At 44.4% G+C, this 17,463-nt stretch overlaps 1 protein-coding gene across 1 annotated transcript in view; it reads right to left on the bottom strand.

Annotated features, from left to right (window-relative positions):
• The window catches only part of naa30 (N-alpha-acetyltransferase 30, NatC catalytic subunit), a 41,873-nt gene extending 34,169 nt beyond the window's left edge, over positions 1-7,704 (bottom strand). Inside the window, exon 1 of the mRNA XM_087989881.1 lies at positions 6,614-7,704. Coding sequence (XP_087846007.1) covers positions 6,614-7,387 — 774 coding nt within the window. The 5' untranslated portion in view covers positions 7,388-7,704. The remainder of the gene's footprint in view (positions 1-6,613) is intronic.
• Positions 7,705-17,463: the final 9,759 nt, after the last annotated feature.

Below are 17,463 nucleotides of genomic sequence, written 5' to 3'. Positions count from 1 at the left end.
TTCCTGAAGAAGGGCTCGTGCCCGAAATGTCGATTCTCCTGCTCATTGGATGCTGCCTGACCTGCTGCGCTTTTCCAGCAACACATTTTCAGCTCTGATCTCCAGCATCTGCAGTCCTCACTTTCTCCTAATAGTCCAGATGTGGTCTCACCAATACTCTAAGCAACTAAAGCATGACCTTACAACTCTTGTAATCAATACCTCTCACAGTTACCAGTAACATTCTATCAGCTTTCCCAACTACCGCTGCACCTGAATACTAACCTTACACAATTCCTGCATTAGGTAACCCCGATATAAATGATTCTCACAGCCCTCTAACCTTTCACCATTTAAATAATTGCACTCTTTCATTCTTCCTGCCAAAATAGAAAATTACAGATTTTTCCCACTTAGATGCCATGTGCCAGATCTTTGCCCACAAACTTTATCTATAATCCTTTATTTTCCTCTGTCTCATCAACAAATTTAGCAACTATATCTTTGTTCCTTTCATCCAAATTACTTATGCAAATTTGGAAAGGATGAGACCCGAGCAATTTGAGAGGGAGAAGATAGAATCAGAGGTAATAGTATTACAGCTGAATAAAAGCAACGACAGGCATGAGTGAGGAGCTGGGTAGAACTGACGAGCAGGAAAGACAGCAATGGCAGGGGTTTCTGGGAGGAATTCAGGAGACACAGCAGAGACACCCTGAGGAAAAGGAGGCATGGTACACGGAGAATGAGGTAACCACGGCTGGTGAGGAAGTCAGGGATAGCATAAAAGCAAAAGAGAAAGCATATAATGTGAAGGGCAGTGGGAAGCTTACAGAAGGGTAACAAGAAAAGAAATAAGGAAGGAGAGGATTAAATATGAGGGTAAGTTAGTCTGTAATATAAAGGAAGACAGAGTTTCTTTAGATATATAAAGAGCAAAAGTGGACATTGAGCTGCTGGAAAAGGACACTAGAGAGATAGTAGTGGGGAACAAGGAAATGGCTGAGGAACTGAATAATTATTTTGCGTCAGTCTTTACAGTGGAAGACATGAGTTATATCACAAAAAATTCAAGAGAGGGGACAGAACTGAGTATGGTGGCCAACACTAAGGAGAAGATGCTAGAAAAACTGAATGGCCTGAATGTGGATAAATCACCCGAACCAGATAGACTAGACCTCAGAGTTCTAAGGGAGATAGCTGAAGAGATAGTGGAGGCATTACTGGTGATAGAACTGGAAATCACTAACGTGATACCCCTGTTTGAAAAGGGCGTAAGGCAAAAGACAGAAAATTACAGCCAGATTAGCCGAACCTTGGTTGGGAGTTAGGTCCTGGAATCCATTGTGAAGGATGAGATTTCTGAATACTTAGAAGTGTATGGTAAAAAAGGGCAAAGTCAGTGTGTTTCATCAAGGGGAAGTCATACCTGACAAATCTGCTAGAATTCTTTAAGGATGTAACGAGAAGGTTAGACCAAGGAGAGCTAATGGACGTTATCTATGTGGACTTCAAGAAAGCCTTTGACAAGGTGCCGCACAGGAGGCTACTGAGTAAGATAAGGGCCCATGGTGTCAGACGCAAGGTGCTAGCATGGACAAAAACTTGGTTGTCTGGTACAAAGCAGAGAGTGGGGATAAAAGGGTCTTTCTCAGAATGACAACTGGTGACAAGTGGTGTTCCGTAAGGGTCAATGTTGGGACCACAACTTTTCACTTTATACATGAACAATCTAGATGAAGGAACAGGGAAGGCAGATTAACTCAGGGCATGGGATATCATAGCAATTACAGAAACATGGCTCAGGGATGGGCAGGACTGGCAGCTTAATGTTCCAGGATACAAATGCTACAGGAAGGATAGAAAGGGAGGCAAGAGAAGAGGGGGAGTGGCATTTTTGATAAGGGACAGCATTACAGCTGTGCTGAGGGAGGATATTCCTGGAAATATATCCAGGGAGGTTATTTGGGTGGAACTGAGAAATAAGAAAGAGATGATCACCTTATTGGGATTGTATTATAGACCTCCCTAATAGTCAGAGGGAAATTGAGAAACAAACTTGCAAGGAGATCTCAGCTATCTGTAAGAATAATAGGGTAGTTATGGTAGGGGATTTTAACTTTCCAAACATCGACTGGGACTGCCATAGTGTTAAAGGTTTAGATGGAGAGGAATTTGTTAAGTGTGTACAAGACAATTTTCTGATTCAGTATGTGGATGTACCTACTAGAGAGGGTGCAAAACGTGACCTACTCTTGGGAAATAAGGCAGGGCAGGTGACTGAGGTGTCAGTGGGGGAGCACTTTGGAACCATAATTCTAATCGTTTTAAAATAGTGACAGAAAAGGATAGACCAGATCTAAAAGTTGAAGTTCTAAATTGGAGAAAGGCCAATTTTGACGGTATTAGGCAAGAACTTTTGAAAGCTGATTGGAGGCAGATGTTTGCAGGTAAAGGGATGGCTGGAAAACAGGAAGCCTTCAGAAATGAGATAACAAGAATCCAGAGAAAGTATGTTCCTGTCAGGGTGAAAGGGAAGGCTGGTAGATATAGGGAATACTGGATGACTAAAAAAATTGAGGGTTTGATTAAGAAAAAGAAGGAAGCATATGTCAGGTATAGAAAGGATAGATCGAGTGAATCCTTAGAAGAGTATAAAGGCAGTAGGAGTATACTTAAGAGGGAAATCAGGAGGGCAAAAAGGGGACATGAGATAGCTTTGGCAAATAGAATTAAGGAGAATCCAAAGGGTTTTTTAACAAATATATTAACGACAAAAGGGTAACTAGGGAGAGAATAATGCCCCTCAAAGGTCAGCAAGGCTGCCTTTGTGTGGAGCTACAGAAAATGGGGGGGATACTAAATGAATATTTTGCATCAGTATTTACTGTGGAAAAGGATATGGAAGATATAGACTGTAGGGAAATAGATGGTGACATCTTGCAAAATGCCCAGATTACAGAGGAGGAAGTGCTGGATGTCTTGAAATGGTTAAAGTGGATAAATCCCCAGGGCCTGATCAGGTGTACCAGAGAACTCTGTGGGAAGCTAGAGGAGTGATTGCTGGGCCTTTTGCTGAGATATTGGTATCATTGATAGTCACAGGTGAGGTGCCGGAAGACTGGACGTTGGCAAACGTGGTGCCACTGTTTCAGAAGGGTGCTAAAGACAAGCCAGGGAATTATAGACCGGTGAGCTTGACCTCAATTGTTGGAGGGAATCCTGAGGGACAGGATGTACATGTATTTGGAAAGGCAAGGTCGGATTAGGGATAGTCAACATGGCTTTGTGCATGGGAAATCATGTCTCACGAACTTGATTGAGTTTTTCGAAGAAGTAACAAAGAAGATTGATGAGGGCAGAGCAGTAGATGTGATCTATATGGACTTCAGTAAAGCGTTCGACAAGGTTCCCCATGGGAGACTGATTAGCAAGGTTAGATCTCATGGAATACAGGGAGAACTAGCCATTTGGATACAGAACTGGCTCAAAGGTAGAAGACAGAGGGTGGTGGTGGAGCATTGTTTTTCCAGACTGGAGGCCTGTGACCAGTGGAGTGCCACAAGGATCGGTGCTGGGTCCTCTACTTTTTGTCATTTACATAAATGATTTGGATGTGAGCATAAGAGGTACAGTTAGTAAGTTTGCAGATGACACCAAAATTGGAGGTGTAGTGGACAGCGAAGAGCGTTACCTCAGATTACAACAGGATCTGGACCATATGGGCCAATGGGCTGAGAAGCGGCAGATGGAGTTTAATTCAGATAAATGTGAGGTGCTGCATTTTGGGAAAGCAAATCTTAGCAGGGCTTATACACTAGGGAGTGTTGCTGAACAAAGAGACCTTGGAGTGCAGGATTATAGCTCCTTGAAAGTGGAGTTGCAGGTAGATAGGATAGTGAAGAAAGCGTTTGCTCTGCTTTCCTTTATTGGTCAGAGTATTGAGTACAGGAGGTCATGCTGCGGCTGTACAGGACATGGTTAGGCCACTGTTGGAATATTGCATGCAATTCTGGTCTCCTTCCTATCGGAAAGATGTTGTGAGACTTGAAAGGGTTCATAAAAGATTTACAAGGATGTTGCCAGAGTTGGAGGATCTGAGCTACAGGGAGAGGCTGAACAGGCTGGGGCTGTTTTCCCTGGAGCGGAGGTTGAGGGGTGACCTTATAGAGGTTTACAAAATTATGAGGGGCATGGATAGGATAAATAGACAAAGTCTTTTCCCTGGGGTTGAGGAGTCCAGAACTAGAGGGCATAGGTTTAGGGTGAGAGGGGAAAGATATAAAAGAGACCTGAGGGGCAACTTATTCACGCAGAGGGTGGTACGTGTATGGAATGAGCTGCCAGAGGATGTGGTGGAGGCTGGTACAATTGCAAAATTTAAGAGGCATTTGGATGGGTATATAAATAGGAAGGGTTTGGAGGGATATGGGCAGGTGGGACTAGATTGGGTTGGGATATCTGGTCGGCATGGACGGGTTGGACCGAAGGGTCTGTTTCCATGCTGTACATCTCTATGACTCGATAAATGCCACAACCAGCTGTCGCTAGTAGCCACACACACAGATGACAAGGACCCACAAATTTGACTAGGACAACACAACAATCATAGGTCAAGCCAAACAGAGGACTGCCAGAGAATTTCTAGAAGCATGACACTCATCAATGGACTTCATCAACAAGCACATTGACCTAGACCTAATATACCAGCCACTACAATGAACAACCGGAAGTAGTAGAAACTGAACCAACAAATTCCAGAAGACAGTACAGCAGCATTTCACAAGAGGCTCCAATATACTGAAGATGTCATCTAGACAAAGGACAAAACATCTTTCCAGCTCAGCAAATATACCCATAACTACGACAGCTGGCACCCAAGCTACAAATCTTTACACAAATCTTGAATGTCTTTAACAATAACTCTCATAGGGAAGATGTTAGAAAATGATAAGCTAACAAAACTTGCTATGTGGGCTACAACTGCACAGTCATCAGCATACCCTAAGCTATGGATATGTTGGGGATAACCAAAGGCTCTTAGAGTTTGAAATTTTTCCTGTACAATTCAAACCTTCTCTATGACTAATTTGAATTAGATAGCGAAGAGACTGGACACATTCACAGTCTTTCTCAACTTATGTCAGGATGTAAAAGGAGACACAGTGTAATCCATTGGGAAAGATGGATAGTATCATATTGTCATGGATGAATCAGGTAAAAAATTTAATCGGACAACAAAGTCACTGACGGACTTTCCAAAGGGCTTCGCACCTTAAGCCTTCTGGGTTCAACGTTGGGAATTGGAAGTTTTCAGATCATAACCTCTTGCCCAAACATTTCCCCTTGTATTTTCAAAATTTCTAAGATCTCCTTGACATTCTCAGGCAACTTAAGCTTTCAGAATCCAGGGAAGAGACAGCACCTATAAGCAGCGAGTTCAGTGATTCAGCACATAGGAGCATGTGTGAGGGCTCTCACTTGGATCAAAAATGCTGAATTCATGTGGAATTCTAAAGATGTTTAAATGGCCTTGCTTGGTACAACAGTAAAAACATCAGAATGAAGCTCACTGTGAAAGAAATTCTTGAGTTTAACAGTTCCCAGGGTGAAAAAGAACTAGAAGTAAACATCCAAGAGTTAAAAATCACCTTGGACTGGTTCTGGAAGAATTGAATATCTATCTATACAAGAGTGTAAAGCATAGCTGTAAAGTGTTTTGGGTTGTGCTAAAGAAAAACAGGAAATGCTCTGTGTTGTGGCATAAAAGATCATTTTTCTACACAGATTTAACAGCAGTCTTTTGTTAAAGGAATGGTCTTAAATGCAAAATCTTGTGTGTCATCATTTAAGTTATTAACTGAAAGTTTCAGCTTGCTTTTAAAAGATTATCGACCTCCCAAGAAAATCACAACTCTATGCTAAAAAGAAACAAGTATTTTTCAGGTAGTGGGGTAGATGCCACATTTTTGGCTTGCTCTAAAAGAAACTGAAAGAAAGTCTTCATCGTGTAGTCACTAAAGTAACTGATAAGATTATACTTTTGTTTTGCATTGAACCAAAAACATTCACATCATCTCACTGTTCACAGCTGTGTTTCAGTAAAAGCAGAAAGGCCGAAAAGTGAAACAATTTTTAAGTTATTAGCTTTGTCTATAGTAACTACAGCAATCCAAGTCATCGCTAGAAGATGTGGCATTAATAAGAGTGTTACTTTTCAAAAAAAAAGTCAGTATAGCAAATGTACGTTTAGTAATACACCACAGGATTTCAATGGATTTTAAAACAAGCCTTTGAACTGTTCATCTAGTCTTTCACAGAACTGCAAAGTCAAGGTTATTCGTCACATTGAGGACTATAAATAGCATGGCAAATTCATTCTTTTGTAATGCAAGTTCTTAAAGCCTAGATGCTTACAAAAATAAAATTGCACTCATTAGCATGACAACTATTGATAGCAACTGAAAGTGTGGGAATCAGCATGCAATATGCCAAAGTGACCTTTCCTTTGCAACTAATTTTCCATCCTTACAAAAAGGTGTTACATTCTGGATATTATACCGACATTTCTATTAAAAGCATTGCTTTCGATTTATATATGATATATAACTCCCTCCACCCAAACCAGACTTACCAGAAAACAAAGCTGTGGCCAGTTGTGAATAAAATATCTATATGTATATATGGAATAAGGTTCAGACAAATCTTTCGTGATCAACCTCATTATATCTGGCATTTGCAACTCTGACTCATAGCCAACATATCGTATACTGTCGGGCTGTTGTTCCGGGTGCAAACTACAATCAGCTATCGAGGCGGCCAGGCGGTACTGCTCATCGTCATCTGGGCTGATAGCAATCCGATCGAGTCCATCACTGGGGTTGAGTGTATTAGGGCCGGCCGCCTCGGCAGTCCTTTGGTTCGCATGATTCACGTTGGGACTCTCACAATAATTGCCGTCGGCTTTCCTCCTGCCTCCTTCGGGCAGTGATAGTCCGGGATGAAACTCGACGGCGGTTGCGGCCTCGGCGCAGGACAGGCGGCCTTTGCACTCCGCCTTGTAGTGGAGCTCGGGGCTTATAACACAGCCGTTGAGCAGCCGCTGCTGCTGTTGCTGGTGGTGGTGGTGGTGATGATGGTGGTGAAGGTGCAGGACGCCCTTCTTGGCTCGGTTGGGCTCCGGGTAGTTTCCGACGCTGTTCGCCGAACGTGGCCCGCCTTCCCCGCTACGTTCCTGGTCAGCCCCGTCCAGAGCAGCCGCTTCCTCCTCCTCCTGCTCGCCGCCCCCTCCTGGCTGCGGCCCCGGGACTTTGCCGTAGACTCCCGAGTGGTTGAGAGTAGCGGAGAGGGGCGAGATGTCAGTGGGGGCTGGGGAAAGCACGCTAGGCCCGGGCGGTACATCAGACATCCTAAAGAGCGGAGAAACGCAGCGTCGGCATGAGGGCCAAAAGCAGCGGGTGAGAGAAAACGATCTAACCGGGAGAACGGGGAGGGGGAGGGCGGGGGTAGCGAGGGAGGGGAGGGGGGGGGGGGTGGTGAACTCACCGCCCGCCCTCAGCACTCACACATCCCGCAGCCGACCGGACCACACCAGGCCACGCTGCACAGGACCGGGAGCTGTCAGGCAGAGCCCGACACCCACACAGTTAGGGTGGAAGCGTGAGGCAGGGGGCGGGGAGAGATCAACTCGTTACCGAGACGGAGAAGCCGGCCACTCGCGGCACCCACATACAGCCAGTCGCTCGAGGCCGTTTCCACTCTCAACCTAGGCACTGTCGTAAAGTGAAGCTGCCGCGCGGCCCCGCTGCCCCCCGCGTACGTCATAACCGTCGTAAATGCGGCTTCCCGTCTCTCCTTGAAGCTGTTGTTTTACGACGTTGACCTTTGACCGACGCCGAGAGAGGTCCGGAAACAGCGTTTGATGTGAGTTCGCGATGGAATGGTGTTTAGTTTGACGGCCAAAGAAAACAGGAATTTGTGTAGTTTTGAGCCCAATATCATCCAACTAAATGAAACATTAGTCTCCCCCGTCTGATGACTCTTTCTGTTTTTGATTCATGTCTTCTGTGTGAGTTTAGCCTTTGGGAAATGGTTTAAACGTTCCCTCGTTGCAAGTGCCATATTGCCTCCACTGAGCCTTTCTTTTCGTCATACTTTTGTGAGTCGTGCTCTCGTATCTTCTTTTGTCAGTCTCAAATCCAAAGTTAGCATTTATTTGATTTTAGTGAAACACGTGTTTTATTATTTGCCTTTTTATGTGGTGTATCTTTGCACAGTTGTTGTAGTTAAGGCTGGACGACTGTCAAGTATAAAAGAGACTGGCTTAAAATTAAAAATCTCACAACACCAGGTTGTAGTCTAACAGGTTTATTTGGCGGCATAGTTTCCGAAGCGCTTCTTCATCAGGTGGTTGTGAAGCAGGATCATAAGACAATTTATCGCAAAAGATTAGTTCGTGCAGCTGAAATGACATTGAATATGATATAAAATGATATATTATATTGAATATATCATTTCAGCTGCATGACACTACTCTTCTGCTATAAATTATGTGTCATGATCCTGCTTCACAATTATCTGAAGGAGAAGCAGTGGTTCGAAAGCTAGTGCCACCAAATAAACCTTTTGGACTATAACCTGGTATTGTGATTTTTAATTTTGTCCACCCCAGTCCGACACCGGCTGCTCCAAATCATGGCTTAAAATTGACGTTGTTGCAGAACGGAGCCTTTTCCTCACACGACGTGCACATCGGCTAATACCACGCAATGTAAACCCAAGCGTTTTCATCGCGTCCTCAATTGGTGTTGAAGATGTCGGCTCAATTGTGTAAAACAGCGTAAGGCGCTGGAAATGCGAATGCGGGATGATAACTGTGACCTGACAGAAAGTGCTTTTGACACCGATTCACCGGAATCAAAACATTCGCTGTTCCTGAAACACGTTGCGGGACGCAAGCTTACAGATATTCATCCAAAGGGGCCCTCTCCGCTAAACATTCACGATAAATGTGTCAAGTGCTGAATTAAAACAATGGAAAGATATTTTTCCGCGGATAATGCTAATATCCCACTGGGTAAAATCATGGCCGAGATAAAATAAATTTTAAAATCTGTATCCCGTAAAGTTTAAATGAGCGTAGATTCACAGACGCCGCTTGACGGCGAAGTGCGTCTTTACAAAATGCACTAAATTATTGGATACCAGCAGAAAATGTAAATACGCCGCGGGTCAGAGACAGTCTTGCCATTTGTGGAGGAAACAGTTAGTTAAAATCGGATACATTTTTCGGGGCAGAAAAAAATCATTCCAGCAAACGCGTTAATTGGGAGAAGGCCATTCAGCCTCTTAAGCCTACTCTATCATTGTGGTTCTGTTCGCCGAGCTGGGAATTTGTGTTGCAGACGTTTCGTCCCCTGTCTAGGTGACATCCTCAGTGCTTGGGAGCCTCCTGTGAAGCGCTTCAGGGGACGAAATGTCTGCAACACAAATTCCCAGCTCAGCCAACAGAACCACAACAACGAGCACCCGAGCTACAAATCTTTTCACAAACCTACTCTATCATTCAAGTACAGTTCGGGAAGAAATAACTCTAATGGAGAATAATTAGCTATGCAGATAGTATTGGTCTCATTCGCCTGCTTTTGTTATCTGTAATCGGTTTTACGGAGATTTCCAAAGTTTTCTTTAATTTTAAGACTACAGGAAATGCATAGGTCCCCTGTTGGCTGCATTCCAAAAGAATGAACAACACACCCTTGGGAAATTACAGGTATTTGTAAAAATGTAGGTCAACAAATATGCCATCAGTTTTACATAGTAAGCACAGTCCGCATATTTCTACTGTCTTAGTAACTGGTTGCTGGCTTTCTGTGGCCATTGTCTCAGCTTCAGCCAGACTGTGTTAATGTTGCTTCATATTTGTTCTTGAGCTAAACACCTGACCCAATTATTGACTTGACTTAATCACAAAGATTGCCTAATTTCACCCCTGTAACATCAATCATCTGTGAACCTGCTTCAGTTCAACTTTGCAAAATTCTTATCTGTGCCTTTGTGCCTCACCTCCAAACTTAACCAATCCAGTGATCTCATGGTCAATGTTCCATTCTCTGCTTTGTATAAACTTCAGCTCCTCTGAAACATGACTGCCCATAACCTCACCGCACTAGGTTCTGTTCACCCATTACTCCTGTACCTACTTACATACATTGATATTTCATTTCCTGGTATTTTTATAATATCCTTCAACTGACAAATCCTTCAAGAATTTTGCACTACTCTTCAATACCTCTTTGTACATTGTACCTCATTGTACATTGCATGTCTTCTCTATGGCATCATTGTCCACTGTATCTTTATAGGTTCTGCACGCAGGATTCCACTCCATAAATCTCTTTTCCTTTCACATCCTCTCAAAAATTCATCTTATTGAACATGCAGCACCACTTTTTTAATGTCATGATTTTCCTTGTTTTTTTGCCTAACATTTGCAAATTTAGTTAGTTGAGCTGCTTCTAAGATACCAAACTTGAAATTCTGAATGATTCTTAACTCTCTTCTTTACATAGGGCTATTTTTAACTGTGCACTAGTTTTGCTTTCTACATACTTTTATCTAACTAGACTTCTGTGAAGCAGCTTGGATTGTTTCTCTATGGTGAAGATGAATTATAAATGAAAGTTGTCTTATTTTCTCTTATAGAATGAATCAAACTCATTAAAGCAGAAAGAACTTAAAGTTTCAGTTGACAAAATATCAAAACTTACTTGATGTTAGTAATGATCAAAACAAACAGATTATGGATATATTTAGAATCAAAATATCAGAAACCCCATTAGATGATATCAGCTTCAGTTTCAAATGCACTATCAAAAATAACCATATACAAAGAAGCGAGTGAAAATGGCTCAGGATTTCAAGTCTGGTATATTGAGAAGCAGCTCAAGCAACTAAACTGGCTTATGTCAGGCACAAAAGTGACAAGGAAAATCATGAAATTATTCAAAATGGTGAATAAGTTTTGAAATAAAGTTCTTATTTTTCTGTTTATTATGTTTTAGCAATATTTATTTGTATATCTGTAAAATACACTTCTATTTATTATTATTTTGATCCATTCACAAACTATCCAACGATGTATCCTCATAATGTTCAGTAATTTCTGCTCAGTTTTTTTTAGATTAGATTACTTACAGTGTGGAAACAGGCCCTTCGGCCCAACAAGTCCACACCGCCCTGCCGAAGCGCAACCCACCCATACCCCTACATTTACCCCTTACCTAACACTATGGGCAGTTTAGCATGGCCAATTCACCTGACGTGCACATCTTTGGACTGTGGGAGGAAACTGGAGCACCTGGAGGAAACCCACGCAGACATGGGGAGAACGTGCAAACTCCACACAGTCAGTCCCCTGAAGCAGGAATTGAACCCAGGTCTCTGGCGCTGTGAGGCAGCAGTGCTAACCACTGTGCTACCATGCCGCCCAGTTTATCTCGCCTCCGCTGCCGGAGCTCAATTCCATTCCAGTGCTAACTTTGTTATTTGCCATCAGACTAATAATTTGCTTTTCAGAAACATCTTTGATGCCATAGAACCATGGGTTTCTGACCACCTACCCATACCCATGTGTTGCCCTGCTATCTAGAGTTACTCAAACAAGAGACCTAGATAGACACCCAGCGACTATGGCAAGGAGTGAACTACATCACAGGTTCTAAAAAGAGACAGAGCAAGATAGCAGACGATGACACATCCCTTCCAGATCATCTCAACACCTTCTATGCTCGCTTTGAGCAGAATTTTATTGGAGAGGTAACACCTATTCCAACAAGTCCTGATCAGCCTATCCCAACAGTCACTGCAACAGAGGTCAGATCTGTTTTCCTTCGTGTGAATCCAAGGAAAGTATTGGGACCAGATGGAGAACCAGGGCGTGCACTCACAGGATGCACAGATCAATTGGCAGAGGTACTCTCGGATATCTTCGACCTCTCCCTGCAGCAGGCCACTTCCCTGCCTGTTTCAAGAGGGCCAACATCATCTATGTGTCTAAGAAGGCTCATGCAGCATATCTCAATGACTACCCCCAGTGGCCCTAACTTCGATGGTCATGAAGTGCTTTGAAAGGCTTGTCATGGCACTATTCAACTCCAGTCTCCCACTACTCTTGACCCACACCAATTTGCCTATTGAACTATCAGATCCACATCAGATGCCATATCACTAGCCCTTCATTGCTCCCTGGAACATCTTGACACCAAGAATAACTACCTAAGAATCCTACTCATTGACTGCAGTTCAGCCTTCAACACTATTATCCCCTCAAGACTGATTACTAAACTTAGTGATCTCGGACTAAGCACTCACTGCAACTAGATCCTCAGTTTCCTGACCCACTAGCCACTATCTGTTAAGATTGGGGACAATATTTCATCCTCACTAACACTCAACACCTGGAGCCCCCCCAGGGGTGCGTACTCAGCCTTCTACTGTACTTATTGTATTCCCATGACTGTGTCACCAAAAAATAGATTAATGCCATTTACACGTTCACTGATAACACCACCACAGTCGGTAGAATCTCAGATGGCGACGAAAGAGACTACAGACAGGCGGTAGAAGACCTGAAAAAATGGTGCACTGACAACAACCTTGCTCTCAATGCTGGCAAAACCAAGGAACCCATTATTGACTTTTGGCGGGATTTTACTCATGCCCCTCTACACATTAACAGCAGAACAAGTGGAGTGTCAAGCTCCTGAGGGTGGTTATCCACAACAAGCTTTCTTGGACTCTTCACGTGAATGCACTGGTTACAAAGGCCCAACAACATTTCTTCCTCAGGTAGCTGAGGAAATTTGGCACGATGGCGAATACCCTTGCCAACTTTTATAGGTGCGCCATCGAGAGCATTCTGTCTGGATGTATCACTACCTGGTATGGCAATTGTACCATTCAAGATTGGAGACGGTTACAGAGAGTGGTTAACTCGGCCCGGACAATCACAAAGGCCAACCTCCCATCTATAGAATCTAGCTACCAGGCCTGTTGTCAAGGAAAGGCCACCATTATTCTCAAAGATCCATCCCACTGTGGCAATGTTTTTCTACAACCTCTACCATTGGGGAGAAGACAATGCCTGAACGCCTGAACATGCACCAGCTGGTTTCAAAACAGTTTATACCCTACTGTTGTTAGAATATTGAATGGACTCACAAACTCTTAACATTCGCCTGTACCTGTGTTTTTATTTTTGCTGCTGTTTACCTATTTATTTACTTATCTATGCTACTTAACTCTGTGATCTGCCTGTATTGCTCGCAAGATAAAGCTTTTCACTGTGCCTCGGTACATGTGACAATAAATTCAATTCAATTCAATTCATTTTGCCAGCTTGAGAACTGTCTATTTTCTGCTCTACTCCATGACTTTTGCTTTCAGCAATTTCATCTGTCAAGTAGTTATGTTCTCACTGGCTTTCCTTCTTTACTTATGTCCTATTTTCTGTGCACTTCACTCTCTATTTTAGTCCTAGTTATTGTCTATTCCTGTGCCCATTGCAGCCATTCTCTTGGTCTGTAGTGTGTGACTCTTTCTTTCAACTTTAGTTCTTCTTGCAGTATACTTCAGTAGAATTTCTTCTCTTTCTCCTTAGGTCCTGATATCACTTTGCTATTTAATATCTGTTCATCTAACTTTGCTTCTCTTCATGTGCTTATGCCTGAAATGTCGATTCTCCTGTTCCCTGGATGCTGCCTGACCTGCTGCGCGTTTCCAGCAACACATTTTCAGCTCTGATCTCCAGCATCTGCAGCCCTCACTTTCTCCTCTACAGATGCTGCCTGACTTACCGTGTATCTCCAGCAATTTGTATTTTTACTTCTTTCTTTGATTTGTCGTCCCTGTGATTGAACTTTCTCAGGTAATGTTTGGGGCCTAATTCACTCTTCAATCCCAAATATGGTTCATCGGTGTTGAAATAATTACACTTAGAAGTGTTGCTGTAAGGAATTGCATTGTGGCTATAGATCTTGTTTGTTCTATTTGGATCATTGTTTGTACGATACGGTTATATTTCTCTGTGGAGTTTGCGCATTCTTACCATGTTTGTGTGAGAATGCAAGAAAAATCGTGAAGTGGTCTTTTCTCCACTTGTCACATGGGTCCCTGAATGGTTTAGCAGTAAATCAAAGTCCCTCATCCTGAATTATCTCCTTTGGTGACCTCAATAAACATAAAACAGCATTTATAGTGTGCTCCACAGTTTGCTTGACGGATTCTGGAAGTGATGGTAAAATCAGACAAAATAAATCATTCCCATGGACATGGAAGAGGTCTGAAACAATCTTGGCTTCGTGTCAAACAGGAACTTTGTGTGGTAAAAGTGGTTTATTGTGCTGACTTGGCATACTTTCCTGACATGTCCCTCATTATGTAATTGTGACTTCATGTCTTTTGATTCTGATCTGCCTTGTGGGATTTGGTAGATTACATTGATTGTTCACGTTATCTCTCTCTCTCACTCTCTCACTCTCTCTCTGGGCACCATCTCCATGTATTGTATTCATTCCATCAACACCCTGTCCCGCTACTCTTACCCATCTCGGTCATCAGCATTAATACTACCCTCTCCCAACTGTTTCTCAGTTGCCACTACGAAGGATCACTGGAGTCAAAACAAAACCGCTATTTTTCTCTCTATGGATGCTGACAGTCTTGCCGAGTTTCTCCAATTTTGTTTGTTTCAGATTTCCAGTATCCGCAGTTCTTTATTTTTATTTCAGGGAGAAAGTGAGGTCTGCAGATGCTGGAGATCAAAGTTGAAACTTTATTGCTGGAACAGCACAGCAGGTCAGGCAGCATCCAGGGAACAGGAGATTCGACGTTTCGGGCACAGGCCCTTCTTCAGGAATGAGCAGAGAGTGTTCAGCAGGAGAAGATAAAAGGTAGGGAGGAGGGACTTGGAGGAGGGGCGTTGGAAATGTGATAGGTGGAAAGAGGTCAAGGTGAGGGTGATAGGTCGGAGTAGGATGGAGGCGGAGAGGTCAAGAAGAAGACTGCAGGTCAGGAAGGTGGTGCCGGGCTGGAGGAATTCGGCTGAGACAAGGTGGGGGGAGGGGGGATGAAGAAACTGGTGAAGTCCAAGTTCATCCTTGACTGACGGTCAGCTTCGACTGACCGAACTGGTCCTCACCCTGAACAACTTTTCTTTCCAATCCTCCCACTTTCTCCAAACAAAAGGAGTAGCCATGGGCACCCGCATGGGCCCCAGCTATGCCTGCCTCTTCGTAGGGTATGTGGAACAATCCATCTTCCGCAACTACACTGGCCCCACCCCCCATCTTTTCCTTCGCTACATTGATGACTGTATCGGCGCTACCTCGTGCTCCCTCGAGGAGGTTGAACAGTTCATCCACTACACTAACACCTTCCACCCCGACCTCAAATTCACCTGGACAGTCTCGGACTCCTCCCTCCCCTTCCTAGACCTTTCTGTTTCTATCTCAGGCGACCGAATCAACACGGACATCTACTACAAACCAACCGACTCCCACAGCTACCTGGACTACACCTCCTCCCATCCTGCCCCCTGTAAAAACGCCATCCCATTCTCCCAATTCCTTCGTCTCCGCCGCATCTGCTCCCAGGAGGACCAGTTCAAAATACGTACAACACAGATGGCCTCCTTCTTCAAGGACCGCAATTTCCCCCCCGACGTGGTTGACGGTGCCCTCCACCGCATCTCCTCCACTTCCCGCTCCTCCGCCCTTGAGCCCCGCCCCTCCAACCGCCACCAGGACAGAACCCCACTGGTCCTCACCTACCACCCCACCAATCTCCATGTACAGCGCATCATCCGCCGTCACTTCCGCCACCTCCAAACAGACCCCAGCACCAAGGATATATTTCCCTCCCCTCCCCTATCAGCTTTCTGTAGAGACCACTCCCTCCGCGACTCCCTTGTCAGATCCACACCCCCCACCGACCCAACCTCCACTCCTGGCACCTTCCCTTGCAACCGCAGGAGGTGCAACACTTGCGCCCACACCTCCCCCCTCACTTCTCTCCAAGGCCCCAAAGGAAACTTCCATATCCGCCACAGATTCACCTGCACCTCCACCCACATCATCTACTGCATCCGCTGCAGCCGGTGTGGCCTCCTCTATATTGGGGAGACAGGCCACCTACTTGCGGAGCGATTCAGAGAGCACCTCTGGGCCACCCGGACGAACCAACCCAACCACCCTGTAGCACAGCATTTCAACTCCCCCTCCCACTCCACCGAGGATATGCAGGTCATTGGACTCATCCACCGCCAAACCACAACAACGCGACGGTCGGAGGAGGAGCGTCTTATCTTCCGACTGGGAACCCTCCAACCACAGGGGATGAACTTGGACTTCACCAGTTTCTTCATCCCCCCTCCCCCCACCTTGTCTCAGCCGAATCCCTCCAGCCCGGCACCGCCTTCCTGACCTGCAGTCTTCTTCTTGACCTCTCCGCCTCCATCCTACTCCGACCTATCACCCTCACCTTGACCTCTTTCCACCTATCACATTTCCAACGCCCCTCCTCCAAGTCCCTCCTCCCTACCTTTTATCTTCTCCTGCTGAACACTCTCTGCTCATTCCTGAAGAAGGGCCTGTGCCCGAAACGTCGAATCTCCTGTTCCCTGGATGCTGCCTGACCTGCTGTGCTGTTCCAGCAATAAAGTTTCAACCTTTATTTTTATTTCAGCCATATAAATACTGTGGTGACAAGAGCAAATCAGAGGCTAAGAATGCTGTGCAAGCCATTCACCTCCTGCCTCTCTAAAGCCTAGCCACCATTTACAAGGCACAAATCAGGAGTATGATGGAGTACTCTCCAACTCCTTCCAACTTCTAAATTCGATACAATAACAATACCTGAGTTGGTGGCTGCAACTGTGAAATCCAGTGATGAAGTTGCTCATTTTCAATTTCTCCCCAGCACCTCCATGCATTCTAGTTCTTAATTATCTGAAATGAAGAACAAAGAAGAGTTCCGTTGTGGTCTTAGGTGAGGAGAAATTAAGAAGTGTGTACTCACATTATTGATTTGTAAATCAGTGGAGACTGAGAAATGAGCAAACAGTAAGATGAAGAAGTAATGTCAGGTATGTGGCTGATGATGGCCAGTATCATCTCCTCAGTGGAGTTAAAAATAAAGTTGTGTCCTTCCTCCAGCTGTTATTTTTTGTTGTTTTTCCTTGACCTCCATCTCCAATTTCATAGAATCAGTACAGTGTGGAAGCAAGCCATTCAGCCCATCTAGTCCTCAGAACTCTCCAAAGAAATTCCCAACTAGATCCACCCCATTCCTGTAACCCTGCATTTCCCATGGCTCACCCACCTAGCCTGCACATCCCTGGACAGTATGAGCAATTTACCATGGCCACCCCACTAACCTGCACATCTTTGGACTGTAGGAGGGAACTGGAGGATCTGGAAGAAACCC

This window comes from Chiloscyllium plagiosum, unplaced genomic scaffold (genome assembly GCF_037043375.1).
Source record: "Chiloscyllium plagiosum isolate Xiang-an unplaced genomic scaffold, Cpla_swu_hap1 HiC_scaffold_8, whole genome shotgun sequence".
Lineage (NCBI taxonomy): Eukaryota > Metazoa > Chordata > Chondrichthyes > Orectolobiformes > Hemiscylliidae > Chiloscyllium > Chiloscyllium plagiosum.
Note: the sequence above shows the minus strand (reverse complement) of the source record. Positions and strands in the feature narration are given on the sequence as shown.